Source organism: Chlamydomonas reinhardtii, chromosome 12 (assembly GCF_000002595.2).
Source record: "Chlamydomonas reinhardtii strain CC-503 cw92 mt+ chromosome 12, whole genome shotgun sequence".
Lineage (NCBI taxonomy): Eukaryota > Viridiplantae > Chlorophyta > Chlorophyceae > Chlamydomonadales > Chlamydomonadaceae > Chlamydomonas > Chlamydomonas reinhardtii.
In genome coordinates this window covers 5,240,623-5,261,676 of record NC_057015.1, presented here as the reverse complement: position 1 = coordinate 5,261,676, position 21,054 = coordinate 5,240,623, and the positions used below count along the sequence as shown (strand labels likewise).

The following is a 21,054-nucleotide window of genomic DNA, read 5'->3' as shown; positions in this document are numbered from 1 at the left end:
GGCAATCTTTGGTACAGCCGATAGGTCAGAATGCATCCATTTACAGTCCACGGGTACGACATGCCCCCAGAGGCCGATTCAGCGACGCGCCTGGGCTTAAGAGCAAGCGAGGCGCCCGCATGAGCCTGCCCGAGGCCACAATACCGTATAGGGACTACGCCAACTTGCCCCATACCCTATCCCAACGCATCCGCTTACAGTGTGCCCAGCCAGCCCATTCCGTACCCAAGAGTGTCCTAGCCTCCATAGCCAACTGGACGGCCTCTGTGCCTCAGCCACCAGCATCTAGCTTCCGCGCATTGCCACTTCGCCCTGTTCATTAGTCTACAGCACAACTGCTACTGTGCGAAGTAAACTGCGACCCCTCCTCAACAAGTGCCATGCAACTACGGACCATTGGGGCGCGGAAAATGGAAACGCGGGGAGATGCGCCTCCCTCTCCGCAGCACTGCCAGCGCCTGGCCTTCACTCAGTCTACTCTTCGCCCCACGCGTCGTTGATGGCGCCGTGCATCTTAGCCAGCTTGCCTGTGCCGGCCGCCCACGAGTTGGTGACCTTGGCCTTGGCGCCCGGCTGCGTCCACTGGTTCTGCGGATGTGTACGGCCCGCGCTGCCAGTGCCCGCGCCCAACCCAATCTTGATGGTCGTGCCCTTGCCTTTCTTGCCCTTGCCACCGCCGCTTGCTGCCGGGAAGGGGTCTTCTGAGCCGCTGGGGCCAGGGCCTGAGAGGAACTCCGCAGCCGCGGATGGAGGCGGCGGCGCGGTGCGTGCGGGTCGCCCCATGGGCAGCGAGGGGAAGTCGTCGAGTGCGGGCGGCGCCTGGGGCGGTGGCGGCGCGGCGGCCGCCGCTGCTGACCGAGACGGCACCATAGTGAAACCCATGTTGCTGCTACTGCTGCTACTGCTAGCCGCCGCGGCGGCGGCGCGCACCGCGCTGCCGAAGGCCGGCAGCGGCGCGGCAGCCGCCGCCACCGCCGATGCGGCCGCCAGCTGCTGCTCCTCCGTGGGCCGCGGCCCGCTGCAGCTCTCGCAGCGCGCATCATCTGGTGCGTTGATGAGACTGCAGCGGCCGCAGGTCCAGGCGGCGTGCTGTGCCACGCGGGCCGCTTTGGCAATGGCCGCCTCCGGTGGCATCCAGCCAGCGCCCACCAGCGACGGGTCCTGCGCCGCCGGCGATACGATGAAGGTGCGGTGCACGTCCAGCAGCAGGCGCCGCTTGGAAGCGTCCGGCAGCAGCGACACCAGCTCTGCTGTCAGCGACAGCAGGCCCAGGCTCACCTTCACTCAGGGCAAATACAGTACTGTCACGGGCCATGCGGACAGAAAGGCGCAGCATGTACAGCACCCACAACAGAACCCAGGAAGTCCGTGCGTAGCCATCGCGCTGGCACAGACATTTACCGCAGACGCCTCGACCTAAACATGGACCAAGCAGGCGCCACCTCCTCAGCCCCTGCCCCACGCCCCCAGCCACCCACCATATAGTCGTGGTACTCCTCCGCCGACACCTCGCCGCGCATGAACAGCAAGCTCTGCTGCCGGAACGTGCTGAAGGCGTCACCGGTCAGGCGCTGCTTGATGCGCTCAACAAGCGCCTTGTTGGCCGCCTTCAGGCTGTCAGACACACCGCCAGCACCACCACCGCCGCCTCCAGCCGGCGGCGCTGGCGCAGCCGCAGCCGGCGAGGCCGGCTGCGGCTTTGCCGGTGATGCCCGAAGAACCACCTTTGCGCGACCCTTCCCCTTGCTGCCCGGCGGCAGGGACGGGAAGTCGTCTAGTGCTAGCGGCGCCGGCTCTGGCTCATCCGCCGCTGCAGCTGCCGACGACGAGGAAGCGGAGGGCCCCGCGCCGCCACCCATGGTTGCAGCAGCGGACCCCGGGCGCATGAACAGGCTGTGCAGCACGTCCGTCTTTGACAGCCCCGCAGCCGTGTACGCCGGCTGAGAGCCAGACGCCACGCCTGCGTACGGCGAGACCGCCGGCGGTGGCGAGGCCGGCGTCTGCCCAACACCCTTCCCCTTGCCCTTGCCCTTGCCCCCCAGTGACGGGAACTCCTCCTGCCCAAGTGACGGCGGCTTGCGGTTCACCGACACAGGCGCCACCACATCCGCTGTACGAGACACCGGCGTGAATGCAGCCATACTGGAAGACGCCGCAGCCGAGGTGCTGGCCCCAGTGCCAGAGGAGCTAGAGGATGCCGTGTGCGCGGCCGAGACCTGGCGAGCAGCCGGCGGCGCGGAGGGCGCGGGCCCGCCGGACTGCAGTGCTGGAAAGTCTGACATGCCGGGCACCAGCTGAGGCGCCGCGTCCGAGCCGCCCGCAGCTGAGGGGCCGGTGCCGCCGGGTGTGGCGCGGTGCAGCACGCGTGCCGGCTGCGCCGCTGCCGACAGCCGGTCCGCCAGCGAGCGCTGCTGCTCCTTGATGCGGCGGCGCTGGTTCTTAGACAGCGAGGGCAGCGCCGGGAAATGCTCCTCGTCGTGCACGTTGGCGTTGCCCTGAGCGCCCGCGAAGGCCGCCCAGCGGCCGAGGGCACCACCCCCCGCGCCGGCTCCAACGGCGCCGCTGGCCGCGGGGAAGTCCTCTGCGTTGAAGGTTACCGACTCCAACTGGTGGCGGCCATGGGATTGGGGGAGGGTGTCAGCGCGTTGTTGAGCGAGGGTTTACATAACAGCCGCAAATCTTCCCCAACATAATGCAGCATAGCTCCAGCGACCTTGAGAGGCGACAGCACCAGCAGCAACACCATCTGCCGCAACCACTCACATCCTGCCCCGGCTCCTGCTGCAGCTGCGGCTCCGAGCGGCTGTGGTGAATGCCGCCCGCGCCGCCCGCGGCGGACGCCGCCATGCGGCCCGGCCGTGCCGCCCGGCTGCCCTGGTTGTAGCCGCCGCCAATGACGACAGCTGCGGGGCACCAGTCAAGCGATCCATGTCAGGTAGAAGCACACGACAACATTTGCCCACGGCGCACTTCGCGCCTTCACTTCGACGCGGCTAACTTGGTAAAACCTTGCCCATGGTCACCCACCCACCCGCCCGCTCCAGGCGCGCGCTGGGACCCGGCTCCGTCTCCTCGTCGTCGTGCGACCTGTACTGCAGGTTGAGGGGGATGGTCATGGCCTGGCGCCGCTGTGCTGCCGACATCTTGACCTCATCGCCGTGCTCTGCCGCGAAGTGCGCCTTGAGCTCGTACTCGGTGTCGAACACAACGAACTTGCGCTCCAGGCAGTTGGGGTGCGGGCAGGGGTGGTGCGCCTTGGTGAAGTGGTCTGCACCGGGAGTGTGGACGGGTAGAGGGCATGGCGGACATAATGGGCACTGTATAGCTGTTGGACTCGCCGTGACCAGGGTGCCGGCGAAGCCTAGCCGCCCCACGTACCCCTCTCCTATAGCCCGTTCCATGCGTACTTTAGCCCCCTCACCCTCGAGCTCCTTGTAGTGGCGGAAGTAGACATACTGGTGTGGCGCCGCCCGACGGCATAGGAAGCAGTGCTCGTGCGCGCTCTCCATGTGCTTGTACAACTCATTGGAATCGTAGAAGCGCTGCCGGCAGAACTTGCACAGCGGGTGCCCCTTGAAGCCGCTCTCCGCCAGTGGGCCGCTCTCATCACCGCTCTCCAGGTGGCGCTTCAGGGTCTCCTTGCTGTACACCATCTGTTCCGACACGAACACCTGTGGCGTTTGCGCGCCGGTTGGTCAGCTCACGGGCTATGCCAGCTTGCGGCGGTGGCTTCGTGCAATTCTCTCTATACTTATGCGTTCCAATGTAAGTATCGATAATCCGACAACCATCCAAGCAAGAGACCAACCTACAGCTCCGCACCTTCCGGCTCTTGACGCACACGTCACAGAAGAACTGGCCCGAGTTCTCCAGGTGCTTCTTCAGCGCGTTGTAGTTGCTGAACTTGGGCGCCCGGCCGCCGCTCTCCGCCGCAGGGTGCGTGAAGCCGCACAGCACACTGTGTGCAGTGGACAAACGCGACGGGGATCAGGGTTGGTCCATGAAGGGCGTTGGGCCAGCGTCGGCTGACGCCAGCACGCACTGGCACGGCAGTAGCACTTGGGCTCACCGAATTTCGTTATAGTGCTTCTCGTCATCAAAGTACCCATCCACCTCGGGCAGGTAGTGCAGCTCGCGGCGGTCCGCTCGCCCCTGCAAGAATTTACGCGACGATCGAACTTAACCCCGAAGAAGGGATGCCCGGTGCACCAGGCCCAGTGAAGGCAATGCAAATTGAGGCAACAAGGCCCACCTTCAGCTTATCAAAGTCCTCCGGTCCAAGCCGCGCTGTGTAGTCGCCCATGAACCGCGTGAAGAAGACCTGGCCACATTCTTGGCGGCAGAAGACACAGCCTTTGTCCTTGAGGACGATGCGCATACGTGCAACGCAGCGCGAGCAGACTTCATTGTGGCCGCACACACCAAACGCCGTAAAGTCAAGTGGATCAGCGCACACTAAGCAAACGTCTGATTCTACTTGCGCCATTTCGGCTTCCACGTCTGCGAGGCCCAAAGAGCGACGATTTGGCAGCGGCCCTGGTGAGTACCGACCCGTGCCACATCCCCTCCCCATCTGGCTCCCCGTCGCTGCCTGCAGGCCATCCCAGCCCACTCACTAGGCCCGGAAACAACGGTGTGAAGGCTGCGAGGGGAGTGACAAGTACTGAGACAGACTGCTGATGGCTTTGAGGACAGGAGGAGGAATGGAGCCAGCTGGTCTCTCCTCCCATCCGGCCTCGTCCGGGTTCGGCCAGGGGTTCCGCCTGGGTTCGGCCGAGTGCCAATCGGGACGACAGTCCCCAGTGCAGGGCTCCTGTTCTGAGTCTTCTCGGCCGGACTTCATTTCTTGCCCTGGGCCCCTGGCCCCGATCCCACATTTGGTTTAGTTTGGTTCAATCAGAGGCAAGGCAACGCTCTTCAGCAAGGACGGCACTTACAGGAAAGCATGGCCTCCTGATATGGCCGAGCGTACCGTTCCGTACTCGCGTGGCCTATTGTCCCTTCGCATCAGCCAAGGCCTCAGGCGCTTCTACCCCGTTATGTTTGGGGTCCACAGGCGCTCCCGTAGTCCCGTTGTGCCTGGTCCAGTTGTCTGGCCCCTGCATCAGCGCCTCAGCGTCACACACCGCAATCCAGCGCCCATGCGCATTCACTGGGTGATGCGGGGGCTCTTCTTCTCCTAGCAGCATTCATCTAGACCTATTGGTGCTTCTTTTCCATGCAATGCTTGCAACATGCATACGTGCACACTCTCCACGTCAGTATTTGTCATGTTGCATTCTCAGGTCAAGTTCAGGCATAGCGGGTCAGATAGTCGTACTAGCATCAGCACAGTCGTATTAGCATCAGCAAGTCCAATCAGTGTGGTTAACTCAGGTAGTCACTTTCACTGCTTCTAGGCTCGACAACACTCGCTAGTCAAAACTGTAGCCACGGCCTTTGATCACGGCAAACGACCCTTTCTACAATACTTCGGGCACGACACAAGCTACATGTAATGCCACACATCCGCCATGCGCTGGCGCTTGACCTCCGGCTCAACTGGCCGCACCACGGGCAGGCTACGCTTGCTCCGGCGCAAGGTCTTCTCGGGGTGCACCACCTTGAAGGCCTTGAGCGCGGTGGGCTTCCACTTCGCCTTGTCGTCGCCCAACCCCAGCTGGCCACTATCACCGCGGCCCCACATGAACAGGACGCCGCGGCCGGTGATGGCGGCGGAGTGCTCGTCACCGCACTGCACGGCCACGACACCCGGCATCGGGGTGACAGTGCGCGCCAGACGGCAGCGCTCCTTGCGGTCGCCCTGACCCAGCTGGCCCCACGCGTTGGCGCCGGTCGTGCGGACCTCCATGCGACCGTTGTTCAGGACGAGCACCAGCGTGTGGGAGGCGCCGCAGGATACCTGGACGGCGCGGCGGCACTTGCCGTCGTCGGCGTCCTCGCCGTGCAGGTTCACGCGGGTGGGCGACCAACGGTTGACCTTGTCGCCCGTGCCCAGAGCGCCCTGGTCATTGCGGCCAAAAGCCAACAGCGCGCCACCGACCGTCAGCGCCATGGAGTGGTAAGCCCCAGCGGCGATGGCGGTCACGCGGGCATCCGGCGTCAGCGGTGCTGGGTCCAGCTCAGCGATCTTGCGCGGCGTCATAATGGTCGTCACGCCCGTGCCCTCCAGGCTCTTGTGGCCCAGCTGGCCGTGTTGCCCGTTGCCCCAGGTGAACAGCGATCCGTCAGCCGCCAGCGCCATTGAGTGGGTCACGCCCGCGCTTGCGGACACTACACGCACGCCCCTACAGTTCACACCGTGGGCAGCAACTGGGTCAACGTCTAAGACAACCAGGTTGCACCGTATGCAGGGAGCACCTCCATTTCATTCCGCCAGCATGATTGCGATTGACCCAACACTCACGCCCAATACCGCAAGGGACTCACTCTAGGGTCGGGATCCGCGTCAGCCGAGGATGGTCCATGTTGGTGCCTAGGCCGAGCTGGCCATCGCGCCCGCGTCCACAGCTCCACAGCGCTCCGGTCTCCGCAATCGCCAGCGTGTGGTTCGCCCCCGCAGCGATGGAGACGATGCGGGTTGACACAAGGCACTGTCGCGGAACTGCTAGCTCCAGCGGCGACCACTGCCCCAGACCCAGCTCGCCGCTGCTGCCGAGGCCCCACATGAAGAGCTCGCCGCGCCTGCTGATAGACGCGGTGTGGCTGCTGCCGCACGCAACTACTGCCGGCATGGTCTCCTCTTCCGTGTCCGGGTTGTCCTGGAGTGGCAACGGACACATCGATAATTAGCAAACGGAAAGCCAACGACGTAACCCATCCTGGACGAGGTGAGCACAAAGTGCGCACCGCGCAGGCGAGAGACTCACCGTGCAGACGCGGAATCCAAGCGATGCCAGCCGTGGAACAGAGCTATTCTCGTGGTTGCCCACCCCGAGCTGCCCGTGGAATCCGCGGCCAAAAGTGTACAGCGAGTGCTTGCAGTCGCGGCTCGTGTTGGCGCTCGTGTCGTCCGCGAGCTCAGCGGGGACCAGGAGCGCGGCGGTGTGGTAAGCACCGCACGACACCGCCGTGGCCTGCGCCGCCGCAACACTCTGGCTGTTGACATAATGCAGCAGCGATAGCGTGTGCTCGCCCTCCCTGCAGCAGATGCACATCGGAAGGTCAGCGTGCAGACTTGGCCTGGGCATGGGTTGAAGATAGCTGCCCTCTGTCCGCAAGCGGGCCCTCACGCTCCCTCTCCTTCGTTGCCCCCCCCCCTCGTAGGAAATCATCTTACTTGCGGTTCGGCTTCAGTCCGCGTGCGCGGGGGACAGCCTTGAGGCGCTGCTTGGCGATGCGCTCGATGAAACTGGAGCGGCGGAAGTACGTGCAGCTAGTCTCCAACATGCCGAGCTGGTGCGTGGTGCACAGGTTCAGGATGTTGTCCACGAGCTGCGGCAAGCAACGCAAGATGTGTTAGCCGGTGACAATTCGAGTAAACAAGCAGGGTCAACCCAAGCCGTCGTCGCATACTGAAATCCAGACCCAACGACCATGCCTCAACACACCTCGTCAGGCAGTCTTGACCACAGCCCCGCGTGAAGGTTAGAGCCTGAGAATCCCTCGGTGTCGGCCAGGGCGGTCACATCCAAGACGCTGCTCTGGGGCACCAGGACCGGGCAAGGCTCAGGATGCGCAGCGGGGGGCTGCTCCGGGCCTGCCCAGTCCTGAGACGAGGAAACTGTCTTGCTTGTTTCAGCACGCTTTGCAAACCGCTGAGAGCGGCGGAGCGGTGGAGCCGGCTCGGTTTGTTTCGCGGAGTCCATGTTCCTGGGTCATGGGTCGCAGCGGCAAGAGGCGGGCAGCTGCGTCAGGGCTTGACACACGAGGCGCAATAAGATAGTACTGTGCACAGATAACTCGCGTCTGCGGGCCCAACAGGGCCCTGCAGCGGGGCCGGCCACCCACAAAACAGCAATTGGTCCAGGCGACACCCCCAGCTGGCAAAGTGGTACCGAGACTTGCTCCAATTATCTTCCTCACCTATAGAATAAGCTTGAAAGCGAGCGAGATGCACACGATAGGCAAGCGGGACAGGCAGGGACTGCTCGCGAGCCCAGCAAGTCGTTGTGCTGCCGGCTATTACTAGTTTGTGCTAATAACTAGAGCTAGTAAGGCTATGCCGCTGGTGGCTGCCAGGTGGGAGTCTGTGAGACGCTGGAGACCTCTGAGCTAAAGAAGACGGCGACCCGATTTCTGTACGACGGAGTGTTGCAAGGCAAAGTGGCACCATCCCTTGCCGACCTAGCCTTTTAGTCACAAAGCCTACCTTTCATCATCTTTTACCTATTTCAGCAACGCACGCGCGGGCTGGCAGCACCTCGGGGCGAAAGCAACATGCTGCTACCTCTCACGCTACAAGCCACAGGCCCTTAAGTGGCACCTATGAAGGCTTGTGTGATCCAACATCATCCAAGGCATCTACATGCTCCCGCGAGAGGTTCGCGTAACCGGGTGCCAGGCGTGCCGAGTGCGGAATTGGCGCAGCTCCTCGCAGCCCCCAGCACACACAGGGAGGGGACGCGAGCGGGCGGCAAGCGGGTTGTGCATGCCAAGGTGCGGAATGACTAAGAGGCGACCTGAGAGCCGCCCCAGATTTTGTCGTTAGGGTCTGGGTCTTGGCAGCTTCGGAGGGGGTTTGCGGTGGACTGGCAGCCATCCAGCCTCCGTCAGTGCACCACTGCGCCTGAGCGTAGGGGCCACTGGTACCGCAACCCACTCGCAGTTGTCATCTTAATACATCATGTACCAGCTACTTGTGGCCACGCTGTTGCTTCTGGCTGAGCGAGGGGCCGCAGGATTGGGCGCGGCTCCTGGGGCCGCTAAGGAGAACTTGGTAATGTACATCTTCTCCGCGACAGACCCAGAGTTTGTGCGCAATCTGGAGTTCTTCGTGCGGGAAGCTGTCATGGATGACACCCGCAGCGACTACGTGATTGTGGTGCAAGAGTCAACGGACTTGGGGGTAAGCTCCAGCGCGCTGCCTTGCGGTCTGCAGCTTGCAGGGCGGAGCATCTAAGCGTTGCTTTGCCCGCACCGCAGAAAGTGACGCTACCGAAACTGCCGAAGCATGCACGCTACGTGCGTCACACCAACCGCTGCTATGATTGGGGCACGTTTGGGTGGCTGTTGCTGTCGGGCAAGGTGGACCCGCGGCAGTACCGCTACTACTTCTTCATCAACTGCAGTGTTCGCGGACCGTTCCTGCCAAGCTATGCCCAGGTATCCTGTTGTGTGCTACTCATTGAGTCGGGATATGACCTGGGTTGCTCGTGTGGGCCGTTCGGCGCTCGGAACCAACATCGGAGACGTGTCACGGGGCCTGCAACCTTGTGACATTTCAACCCCACTCCACGTCCGCCGCTACCACGTTGCAGGGATATGTTCACTGGACAGAGCCATTCACGTCGCGGCTCGTTGGTGACGTTAAGTTGGTGGGCCCCACGATCAGCTGCGAGGGCAGCCCGCTCAACGGCGACTTTCGCGGCAAGTGGCGACATAACCCACATGTGCAGTCCTACGTGGTGGCCACCGACCAGGTGCGTGCTGTGCAGGCATCTCAGCACTTGGGTTGGCGTTGCAGATGGTTGCCGCGTTGTTGCAAAGAGGGGCAGGGTGCGGCATGTTGTGTAGCCTGAATGCCTGGTCCAACCGTGCCGCGGATCTGGCATTGCGGGTCGTTGTGCAGGTGGGGCTGCAAGTGCTGCTTGACGATGGCCGAGTGTTTCATTGCCACAACACGAGGTGGAACACGATTTACTACAGGTACAGAATCGCTGTGTCCCAGTCGCATCCCATGGTGTGTCTCGATCGGCGGCCTTGCGGTCTATGCCAACTTGGCACAACCAAGTGTCACGTTCGTTGTGCTTGTCCTGCATTCCGCGCGGTAGCCACACATGTTAGCGCAGTAAAGTTATGGTTGTACGACGTTATGCCGCAGTGAGCTGGGGTCGTCCACCGCAGTCCTGCACGCCGGTTACAACCTCGATTGCCTGATGACCAAGTACCAGGGCCTGGATTGGCGGGACAAGGCCAACTGGGACTGCAACGGCAGGTGTGCGGCCCGGCTGTTTGCACAGTCAGAGCCCATGTCGTGTTACCAGGGGATGGGAGGGTTTGTACACAGCCAACTTCAAAGATAAGAGGTTAAAACTCGGGGATTGTTCGTGACTGCCCTGTGTGCAGGTCCAGTCCGCAGTCAGACTTGACGTACGACGGTATTTCTCTGGACCCGTACGAGGTGATGTTCGTCAAGGTGAAGGACGCCATGCTGTACCGTAACGTGTCGTTCGCACTCAAGGCCGCCAAACTGCAGGAGTGGCAGGTGGGAAAATGAGGCGGACCTACCCAGGGCAGCGGTAACAGGGAGCAAGGGCAGTACTCGTTATTGCTGGCTATCTGTCAATAAGGTTTGGATGAATGAATGCATGAATGGATGATATGAGAGTCAAATAGCGGGGGTTGATAGATGTCTGACCTTGCTTGCCTGCATGCGCAATGGCTCCGCAGGAACGCGGCCCGGCAGATCTTGCCACCGTCAACGCTAATGTGTATGCAGAGGATGAATTCAACTTCAAAGCGCCCCGTATCCTGGTCACTAAGGCACGCGGGCACACCTGTTTCGACGTCCACTTTTACCGCACGCATAACCCAGAACTGACATCGGTCAACACCGTTGCCTCCGCATGGAAGCACTTCACCTTCTTCGGGCAGTTCGAGCGGAGACCGTACAGGTAAACCTGCTCCTTGAGCCGCGTGGGTATGTCATAGGGCAGTAGCAATATCTTGGAACCATGCAATGCAAGGCGTGCATGCATGCTGAGGATGTTTCGTCTGGCAAAGGCGCGACCATGACGCGACACCTCACAGGCGACGTGTGTGCCCGACTCTGCGCACAGGTTCACATGTCCCTTCAATTATTCGAAATACTTCAAGTAGCATCCGTATGCAGAGCATTCCGCATACGCAAGATGGTGCATATTGCAATCTACGTGGTATGAGGAGGAGTGCAAAGTTCGCCAGGCTATTACGGATTGAGGCAAGCGCTGGGACCCTTAGGTCAGGTGTGGTACCGGTATTGCAGCGGGTTAGGACGAATTACGTCCTCCTTGACGTTGGCGCTCTTGCTGATAGGTTTGGCACAAGCTGGTAGTAGGTCCTTGACGGCGCGGAAGGCAGTGCGGCTGAACGTGTGTTGGTCTTGAAAGTTGAAACGGCTGTGGCCTCACCTGCACTGTGCAAATTGCGCGGCTCTAGCTGAAGTGGTGGCTCCGGGTGCGCCAGCTTACGCTACATCGATTGGCGTTGATGTTGCAGAGGCCTGGCTTTCTTGCTGCCGCGAGCACTATGCAAGGCGTGCCCCATGTTTAGAAGGCGTGTTGGTCCAGGAGTTAAAAGACTGTTTTGTAGCAGGCTGGGTTGTGACCGCTGTCGTGGTGAGGCAAAACGTCTCTACATCCTTGTAGTACCTGCCAACTCTCAACCTCAATTGTCTCAAACTCAGGTTTCAAAGTCGTCATCGTCATCTGGCACCCGGTTTCCGTGGTGGCGGAAGTGCTTGTGACGCTTCTTGTTCGCGGCGCTGGGCGAGTTCAGTGGCGTGGCCAAGAGTTGGAGCTGCTGTGAGGTAGAGCACCCCTGCCTTTGCAAAACTGCAGGAAGAGACGATGCCTCGTGCCGTCAGATGGGGGCTATGACAGCGGGCCTAGGCCTAACGGGCAGCCGATAGGGCATGGGAGTCCGTGCTGGTCCGTGGGACGGTGGGGGAGGCCCATGATGGCCGTGTCAGCGTGCCTCGGGCCCGCATAGTGCCGCGCTCCTCGTAACTTGCCTCGAAGCCTCTGCATAACTATAAACAACAAGATAACACGCAAGCATGACTGTTGCCGCTTCAAAGCGATAATGCCGTCGAGAGAAAAACTGAGACAGTAGTCACATCCATTGCGCTCATAATAATATGCCATTGATGCGTATTTAGTTAGGTAGCGTAAAATGGGAAACGGTGCGAGCATACACCAGACGCAGCCGCGCCCGCCCGAATGGTGGCTTGAATACTGTCGGCAAGCTTGGCGATCGCTAAGGACAAGGCAGCTCGATGAATTCTTAGGTGCGTGAGCGCACAGCGATAGAGATATCACATGTGCGTGAGCGCACAGCGATAGAGATATCACATGTGCATCGTTTCGGCTGCCACGCCTGTCATCTCCTATTAGCTTAACATCGATATGCACACAAGAGGGCCATAAGCACATGAATATGATAGTGCAAAGTTTGCCAAAAGCCGAAGGGCTGCCGGCCCGAAGTTGTCACGCGTGAGCGCCCTTGTCGCACACGGGCATGCTACATAAGGAAGAAAGGGAAATCCTTAAGGCGCGAGATGATGGTTGTCTGCCGGGCGAAAAATCAAACCCGTGCAGCGCTGCCCACCCCGCCACTCTGAAGTCCCGCTCTTGACAACGCAGGCCTCCAACGTCCAGCGCTGAAGCGTGGTCAGTCCTCGGCTAACCTCGATGAGCTAGTCAAGAAGCTTACGCAGGTATGCCAGATGCTAATAGGCAGCATAAAGGGAATGGCGGGTACGGTACTGGGACGGGTTCACGCTGCTCGATTTAGGAGCCCTGGGTGAGTGCGCCCGCTGCAGCCGAACAATTCCCCCGGCTGCATTCGACGTCGCAGGAGCCCATCCCGTTACTCGGAGATGCGGAGGACACAAGTGACCTCACGTCGGCGATCGCTAAGCTTAATAGCGGTTCAATTCTGCACACGGAGAAGCGTGCCATTGGTGGGTTGGTGCTCTGGGCAGGGTTCGGTGTTTGTCCGTATACGTATATTCTTGGGTCTTCTGTAGCTTATGGCTAAGTCATTCCCTATGTTATGCAGAGCGCCTACTTGCCCAGCGATATGAGGAGGCCTTGGCGGCCGCAGCAGCAGCGGAGCAGGAGCCGGAGGTGCTGGGTGGTGGCTCAGATATCCTGCGGCAGGTGGGGAGCGCTTGGGTTTACGTCTGAGGCTGAGCACGTAGGAAAGCTGCGCCGTCGACGTGTGCGCGGGATGGTGGGCTTCAAGGGCGTCCATAAAGGGCCGCGCTGGCCCGCCTCACCACGCCCGCTGTCCTGCCGACCCACACACCCTGACCGTTTTGTCCCCGCCTGGCCTCTCAGGTGCTGTACGTCTTCCGCTCCAACAACCTGGCCACGGAGCTGGACCGTAGCGTGCAGCAGCAGCCGGCGGACTGGCGAGTGCGCACACACAAAGCGCGGCGGCGGGCCTTCCTGGTGGTGCGGTCGCTGGTGCGGCTGAAGCGCGAGGTGAAGAGGCTGGGCACGCCTTTTCACGACCTGGGCTGGCTGATGCCGGTGGCGGCACAGGAGCGGTGGGGCGAGCTGAAGGCGCTAGCGGCGCACTGCCGGCAGCTGGAGGCGGCGGTCCTGGACGCGGACGTGGCAATCAACCAGCTCACGGCGCTGAAGGAGATGCAGAGCAAGGCCGCTGCCCCGGCGCCGGGCACCGCGGGGCGTGCGAATGGGCGCGCATCGCCGTCGCGTGGGGCGCTACGCAGCAGCGCTGGCCGCGTCAGCGGGACAGGCGGATTTCCGGGCAGTCGTGTGTCCACCTCGGGTGGGCGGGCGGTGAGCGAGTCGGGAGCAGTGCAGTCGCGCGGGCGGCTGCGGACGCCGCTGACGGCAGACCCGCCACCGCCACCGACAGCGGGGGTCCGGGGCGGCCGCCTCGCCAATACCACGCAGCCGGGCGCGGCGCCCAGTAGCCCGCTGCGCTCGCCCATGACAGGGCGTAAGGGTGGCGCGGGCGGCGCAGAGGTGCTGAATCTAGGGCCGCCCAGCAGCGCGCCGCATGGGGCCCTGGTACCCAGTATGTCGCCTATGCGGGGACCCAACCACGGCGGCAGCCCACTGCCCAGCCCCTTCGGCCGCAACGCACCAGCCAACGCCGCAGCTGGGGCGCCACCGGGCGCGCGGGGGCCGGTGGGTGGCGGTATCCTGTCCGGCGCGCCGTCGCCTACGGGTGCACCGGCTACGCCGCCGTCCCCATCGGCGCGGGCGCTTCTGCGTGAGATTACGTTGGGCGGGCCACGTGCGCTCATGCCCAGCAGCACGCTAGTTGGTGAGTGGGTTGCCGACGAGGCGAAGAGTGTTTATAATCTTTGTCAGCAGGGGATTAAGTCTGAACCAATCCCGTAAGGAAACAGTCGCGCTGCAAGGAGAAACTGCAGCCGCATAGCAGGGGAAAGGGAATGTATGGGGGCTGTTGCCGACCCGCATGCAACGCGTGGCGGCGCGTGAAACCTCACCGTAATTATGACTGCATGCGTCCTCGTCGACCTGCAGTGCGCCAGACGTTCATCACCAACCATGACAAGGATGCGCATAGTGCGGTAGGCGCGCTGCCGCCCGTCGCGGGGCGGCCGGGTAGCGGGACCCAGATCCTTGAAGTCTCCTCCTCCAGCTCCATGCCCGGCACGCCAGCGCACAGCGCCCTGTCAGACGCAGCCGACACCTTCCTGAACACGGACGGCGTCACCTTCTCCGCCAGCGGCGCGCCGCCGCCAGGCAGCCCAAACCTCGCCGCGCACAGGCCGCTGGGGCCCGCGGTGCAGGGCTCCGAGTCAGCGCTCATGAGTGGGGCCCGCAGCCCAGCGGCGGCGGCGCGCACCTGGGGCGTCAACGTGGACCCGTCGCCGCCGGGCGCGCCGCTGCCCACGTCAGCAGGCCGCCGGCCGCTGGGCGCGCTCGCGCACAGCGGCGGCGGCGCCAGCAGCCCCGGCGGCCCGGTTGGCGCACTGCCAACCTCGGGCTCTGTGTCGGCACCCGTGCCCGCGTCGTTGCTGGCCTCAGTGCCATCGGCGACGGCGCCCGTGCCGCTGCCCACGGCAAACGGGTCGTCAACGCTACGGCCGCGGCTGTCGGTACCAGGCATGAACGGCGCGGCGCCGGCGGACTCGGCAGCTGCCTCCCTGGCGCCGGCGCTGCCGTGTCTGATCCAGGACGGCGAGAATCTGGACCAGGCACTGGCACGGTTCAAGGTCAGTGTGGGCAGGGTACTGGGCAGGGCATGCGCACTCTCTCCTGGAAGGCCCTGCGGGGGCATCGCGCTCAGGGTTGCCAATCCTTACTCGTACCTTCACTCGTACCTTCACTGCTGTGTGCCGTCTGTCTCTCGCAGCTTGCCGCGGATGACGCGCGTAACGCTCTGGTGGACACATCGCGCCAATTCCGCGCCGTCTTGGACCTGTGCAACAGCCACTGGCCCGACCAGCGCTGGTGGCTGGCGGCACACACGCAAGACGAGGCGGCGCTAGACTCTTGGCCAAGTGAGTGCGCGAGGTCGAACTTACAGGGTGGGCATGGAGGCTTCGGGATACCTGGTGTAGCAGGATGCTGCACCGGCTCTCGCTTGCGCGGTGCAGCGCGTCACAATGCCGGGCGGTAGTCGTCTTGACGCAACTGACGCGCTTCCCCGGCCCTCACCTGCGCCGTCCTCTCCTGGTTTCTCCTGCAGCCTCGGACGAGTTCGTTGTGAACCGGGCTGACGTGGTGCGCTGCCTCAAGGCGGGCGCGGTGGCGTTCCAGTTCATGTGCTATGAGGATGAGCCGGTGACGGGTCCTACCGGCAACCGCTTCGACCTGTGGACCACAGACCCCTGGGAGCTGGCGGCGGACCTGGCGCCGGAGAAGGTGCGCGGGCGAAGGGCTTCTGACACGTCATGCGATGCTGGGGCGTATGCCGTCCATGCGCCTTCACTTGATACATGCTAACTTGCGTCTGATCGGCTGCGCTTTCAGGTCTCTGGCGTGCAGCCCGCGCAGCCGCCGCACCCGCTCGCGCCCAAGCCCGCTGCCAACGGCAGTGCAGCCAACGGCTCCTCCGCCGCAGCTGCAGCAGCCCACAGCGAGCGGCTTGTGGGCATGCCGCTGGGCGTGCGCATCCTGCAGCAGCTTGCCAACAGTGTGGCTGAGGCCGCCGGGCCCGTCGCGCTGGAGAACCTGCCCATTATCTTGCACGTGTCGGAGCGGCAGCAGGAGGCCATCGTGGCGGACCTGCTGCAGTACAGCATATACCGGCGCCTGCGCAAGAACCTCTACATAGTTGTGCAGCGCTCGCACCCGGTGATGCGCTACGACCCGGAGTGCCACGCCTTCGTGCCGGCGGAGGGCGAGCAGCCCACCTACAGCCCCGGCACCGGCTTCTCCATGCTGCAGCTGGTGTGGGGCGGCCACGCGCTGTTCGTGAACGACGCCGGCGAGCTGGAGCGGCTGCCGCACAGCCTCATGAAGGAGCTGCGCACGAGGCGGACGGAGTGAGTCTTTGGGGCTGTGCGGGGGTGGAGTGGGTCCTGCGCGTGCTTGGGGGCGGTGTGCCGTATGAGTTTGTGGCTGTGTGCCTCATGCTTTGCAGCAAACCATGCGACGTTTCACCAACTGGGATCACCCGCTGCCTCGCACACAGGTGGTTTGTGTCTCGTACCTGCACCGACCTGGCGCTTCTGCTGGAGGACGGCGCGCTGGACATGCGCAGCCTGGCCAACGTGTCGTACATGTGGAACCAGCCGCACATGCGCTACAGCCTGGCGGTGGAGACGGCGTGCACCTACGTCAACCACCGCAGCATGATAGCGCAGCATGGCAGCGTGGTGAGTGGAGAGGGCCCACGGCTGTTGCATGTGTGGTTTGAGCCCGCTGTGCGAGAGTCACTTCAGCGTCTGAACATGTAGGGCCGCAGCTTGCTCATGTACCATGTACCAAGCATGCTCGCTTTTTTCCGTTTCGCCGCTCCCTGCAGCTGCTGTGCCGCAAGCCCAAGGTGCTGGGCATGGTGATGGGACGGCTGGACGGCGCCGTGCGCGTGGACCGCTACGGCGGCGGCACCAAGGCGCAGCTGCCGGTTGTGGAGCTGCTCACGTGCGAGCTCAACAGCGCGCACATGCAGCACGAGCTGGCGGAGGTGGCGTCGGCGCGCTCCACCACCACGTCTGTAGGCCTGGGCAGGTGCGTGGCCGCGGTTGACCCATGACGTCTTGCAGCACGCGGCGTCGTTGGGGCGGTTTTTGCCGGCCCATAGAACTGATATACATACACCACCCGCCTGTTTCCTGTCCTTGTGCTCTGTACACACACCATCACCACTACAACTGGCCTTCCGCAGGTATGTCTTCCGCTTCGAGGTGCTGGACAAGCTGCTGACCGGCCCCACCGTGCTGCGGCCCAAGCTGCTGCCGGTGGTAGACGCCGCCGTGCAGAAGTCCGCGCTGAAAAGCCCCATTGAGATCGCCAACGCAGCCGCGGAGGCGGCGGCAGCGGGTGGACCCACCTCGGCGCCGGCGGCTGCGGCTGCTGCCGCTGCCGCAAACAGCTCCACGGCTATGGCGCCGTTCTCGCTACCGGGCGGCATCAGCGAGAGCCTGCTCGCACACGCGGCCTCACAGGTGAGGGTTTGCGGCAGCCAGGGATTTGCCACAAGCTGACCCCACTATCACCATCGCGCTGCACTCACGCCATAGCAACTGTTTGCGGTGCCGGATCCCTGACGTGCCGTCATCGTGCCGCTCCCCGCTCAGGGTATGGACACGGTCATGCTCCGTCTCCACCTGTCCATGACGGACCTCACCATGCACCACGCCATCAAGGTGGTGGCGCTCAGGGCAAACCGCCCGCCCATCCTGATCAAGGGAAAGGAGGTGAGTTTGGGGCTGTGTGCCGGCAGGGCTATCGGGACCAAGCCTCTCCATGGCACTTGCCTACTACCGTATTGAAGTCACGGGCTGCTGCGTTAGGCCGCGCCTCATTTCAGGAAACATCTCTGACAGCCGCGCACTGCTGTGTGTGTGTTGACGCCTCAGGACGGCGAGGCGCTGGTGAACCTGTTGTCCAAGTCGGACGTGGACCTCAAGACCGCCACGCAGCGCTTGGCCGCCAAGCTGCCCTCATTCTCGCGGCAGCAGAAGCCGGGTAAGTTTGTTTCTGTGTACGTGCAATGCTAGCTGCCCCCGCTCAGGGTTTAACTTGAGGGTAGCCGTTGTATGGTTGGCGACAAGCTGGAGCTCGCCGGGGCGAAGCGGTTGCCGACTTGGCGCCACAGGGGTCGTCCCAGGGCTGCAAGGGGCAGGAGGCATGCGGGCCTTGACACACCAACGTGCTGTGGCTGCTTCCGCTTGCACTTCCAAAGGCCTTTGCATCTTCTTCCAAAGTACTGCATCAACATGCCTCCCGTTTCCAAACTAGTCACCAACAACGCCACCCACCGAAAGCTCCATGCTGTCAGGCTGCATGACTGATGCTGCACTGTGCCCGCGGAGGGCCAGCAGGCGCTGAGAGGGTCACTAGCATGCACAACGAGTGGCTGGGGGCTGCAGCTGCTGCAGCTGAGCACTGTGCAGCGCATCGTGAGACCGCTCGTGCCGGAGCCCCAGCCGCGCGTGCGGCAGGAGCTGCAAAAGATGCTGTGAACGTTTTCAGACCTAAACAGATTGTCTTCCCTTGTACAAGCGAATCGGTTGATTAAACATATTTATGCGTTCTTCCTTGTCGTGCAGGCCAGGACATCCTGGTGTTCGTGCAGGTGCGGTTGGGGAGGGACCTTGACACGCGGACACTTATGGGACATGCGTTTGGAGCTGTGCCTTGGATCGGCCTTCAGCATGGCCATATATGCCGCGTTTAGGTTCCAAGGTTACAACCTGGACAGGCTCACATGATTGCAACTTTGCTGCCCCCGTATCCAACAGGACAACGGCGTCTCGCTCACCGCCACCAACGTGGCTGCAGGGCTGGCGCGGCGCGAGCGCGGCGACCGCATCCACTTGGTCACGGTGGTGGCCAGCGATGCACAGCGTGGCGAGGGTAACGCGCTGCTGGAGCGAATGATGAAGGCGTTCCGCACGCAGGCTGACGTGATGACGCACGTGTTGGTAAGCTTGCAAAAGGCCCGGGCAACCCGCAGTCAAGGCGCACGGGAACTTGATAGCGATGTGCTGTTCGCAGCCAGCGCATTAGTTGCGCGGAGCTGGTGGGTGAAAGGGATTCCCATGACAGCAGCAGTATGCGCAATGCCCGCTCCGAGTCACCCGTTGCACCCGCGTTTCTTCCACACCGCCAGGACCAGGAGGGCCGCGGGCTGCTGGAATGTGTGGCGGACGTGGTGCACCAGTACAAGTGCGGCATACTCGTGGTCGGCTCCGCCTCCATCACCAGCGCGGCGCCCACACCCGCGCGCGGCGCGCCGCCATCCACCCCCAACAAGGCGCCCGGCGCTGCCGCGGGCGCGCGTGGCGCTGCGGGCGCCGCTGCATCGGGCCCGGCGGCGTCCGCCATGGATGACGCCGCCAACAGCGAGATGCTGCTGTCGTCTGTGGCGCTGTCCATCATGCGCACCTTCCAGCTGCCCGTCATTCTGGTCACCGCCAACACGCGCAACTACCTCAAGGTAGGTTGTGGGGGCGCGTGATGGCGCACATAGTGGAAGACAGGCGCGCGCGTGTGTCGCTCCCGAATGCCTGGGAAAGCAAAGGGGAGATGGAGAGTGTGGGTTGAAAGAAGTCGCGGGGCGTGCCAGCACAAAACCGGCTTTACTACCATGCTAATGGCCATGCCTTGACTCCCATCCCGCTCGATCACACAGCGCGGCGGCGATTCGGCCGTAGTCCCCGGCAAGACGGTGCGGCCGTCCGTGGGCGGCGTGGGCGGCGCTCCCACCAGCAGCCGCCTAGCCTGCATGGCGGTGGTGGAGCGGCACAGCCGGCCCATGATGCACCACCTGGCCAAGCTGCTGCTGGAGCCCAGCCTGCGGCAGGACACGCTGGCGCTGGCGCAGCTGCTGCCGCCCGGCATGGCCCCAGGCAACAAGGACCACGACCCCACCTGCATCCAGGCGGTGGCGCTCAAGACGCTGATGGCCAACTTCGAGACCATCGCGGCGGCCAACGACTTCCACACGCCCGCCAAGGCGCTGGTGCAGGGCGAGTGGCACAACGCGCTCTGTGCCGCGGCGCGCGACACCGGCAGCCAGCTGCTGGCGCTGCAGCTGGCGCCGGGCACCACGCGCTCACTGTCGCCCATGCTGCTGCAGCTGGTGCGCTCCTGCCCCTGCCCCGTGCTCGTCTACCCCGAGCGCGTCATGATCCCCGGCACTGGGCTGCTGGTGGCGGAGGCCGACGCGCAGTAAGGCGGGCAGCTGGAGGCGCGGAGGATGCAGGCGCGAGGTTGATGGTTGCTGAGTGGTGAAGCAAGGGAAGGGTTGTAACGTGCGCAGGGAGTGCACAGCGTGTTGGCGCACATACTGTGCGTCAAGACATTTATGCTCTGGAAGGAGGTGAAGGCTTGCGGCGTCACATAATACTGCAAGGGATGAGACATAGTGGGAACGGCTCGTAAGCAGCATCGTAAAGTGAGTGTGGCTCACTGCGAAGGTGGGGGCTTCGTAATTCTTATAAGGCTTTCTCCTGTGTGATCGAGGCACCGTCCCGAATAACGGTGTGAAGGCATGCGCGTGCCTACTTGCTGGAAATAAGGCTTGCCGGCTGTGAAACGTTATGGAGCAGAAGGCGTCGGCTGGTCAAGACGTGACAGTGCTTGAGGTCTGCATGGGGGGATGCTGACTGCAATACCAAACATACTTGCCTCAGACTTTTGTGTAATGGGTGTTGCTGGCGAGTGGTGGCAGGTGGTGGATTTGTATACCGGGAAGGCAGCCTTTAGATACAATAAAGCCCACACGTGTAGATCACTCTTGACAATGCGTCTCAAGAGCCGCAAACGCAAGAAGTTCAGGCCGCGCTGGCGAGTGGTGGAGGCCTGGTCCGTGATGTGAGGAGCTAGATAGGTTGATCCTGTCGTAGCGCCAGCCCTCTTACACCGTCCTGAGTGGTCGTCTGTCCTAGGCGCAAGCTCAACACATTGTTCGCGTGTCAGGACGCCGCGTTGGCGCGAGCCACGGATGGCCCTAATACACCACGGGGCCATGTCGCACCCGTGGAGGGCACTGTAATATGCGAAACAGTGC

The 21,054-nt window shown here is 62.9% G+C and overlaps 4 protein-coding genes across 4 annotated transcripts; 2 read left to right on the top strand and 2 right to left on the bottom strand.

The window, feature by feature from the left end:
• Positions 1-28: 28 nt before the first annotated feature.
• CHLRE_12g528400v5 (uncharacterized protein) lies at positions 29-4,498 on the bottom strand. The gene is made up of 8 exons (XM_001696924.2): positions 4,253-4,498; positions 4,070-4,152; positions 3,823-3,958; positions 3,422-3,671; positions 3,032-3,268; positions 2,764-2,903; positions 1,479-2,606; positions 29-1,278 (listed from the first exon to the last, which is right to left on the bottom strand). Exons 1-8 carry the CDS (start codon positions 4,376-4,378, stop codon positions 475-477), a joined length of 2,904 nt encoding a protein of 967 aa, XP_001696976.1. The 5' UTR covers positions 4,379-4,498; the 3' UTR covers positions 29-474.
• A 423-nt stretch (positions 4,499-4,921) lies between these two features.
• CHLRE_12g528350v5 (uncharacterized protein) lies at positions 4,922-8,214 on the bottom strand. Its single transcript, XM_001696926.2, has 6 exons — positions 8,026-8,214; positions 7,551-7,812; positions 7,280-7,434; positions 6,870-7,140; positions 6,430-6,761; positions 4,922-6,287 (listed from the first exon to the last, which is right to left on the bottom strand). Exons 2-6 carry the CDS (start codon positions 7,806-7,808, stop codon positions 5,489-5,491), a joined length of 1,815 nt encoding a protein of 604 aa, XP_001696978.2. The 5' UTR covers positions 7,809-7,812; positions 8,026-8,214; the 3' UTR covers positions 4,922-5,488.
• Positions 8,215-8,324: 110 nt separating this feature from the next.
• Positions 8,325-11,682, top strand: CHLRE_12g528300v5 (uncharacterized protein). The gene is made up of 9 exons (XM_001696813.2): positions 8,325-8,598; positions 8,768-9,007; positions 9,085-9,264; positions 9,420-9,581; positions 9,731-9,807; positions 9,983-10,096; positions 10,228-10,366; positions 10,552-10,775; positions 10,941-11,682. The coding sequence occupies exons 2-9, from the start codon at positions 8,786-8,788 to the stop codon at positions 10,978-10,980; spliced, it is 1,158 nt and encodes a 385-aa protein (XP_001696865.1). The 5' UTR covers positions 8,325-8,598; positions 8,768-8,785; the 3' UTR covers positions 10,981-11,682.
• Positions 11,683-11,904: 222 nt separating this feature from the next.
• On the top strand, positions 11,905-21,051 carry CHLRE_12g528250v5 (uncharacterized protein). Its single transcript, XM_043068524.1, has 18 exons — positions 11,905-12,148; positions 12,504-12,577; positions 12,718-12,823; positions 12,922-13,022; positions 13,203-14,163; positions 14,388-15,082; positions 15,223-15,370; positions 15,559-15,734; positions 15,843-16,357; positions 16,507-16,690; positions 16,840-17,045; positions 17,203-17,482; positions 17,615-17,734; positions 17,897-18,005; positions 18,590-18,615; positions 18,782-18,964; positions 19,153-19,479; positions 19,675-21,051. The coding sequence occupies exons 1-18, from the start codon at positions 12,034-12,036 to the stop codon at positions 20,215-20,217; spliced, it is 4,869 nt and encodes a 1,622-aa protein (XP_042918619.1). The 5' UTR covers positions 11,905-12,033; the 3' UTR covers positions 20,218-21,051.
• Positions 21,052-21,054: the final 3 nt, after the last annotated feature.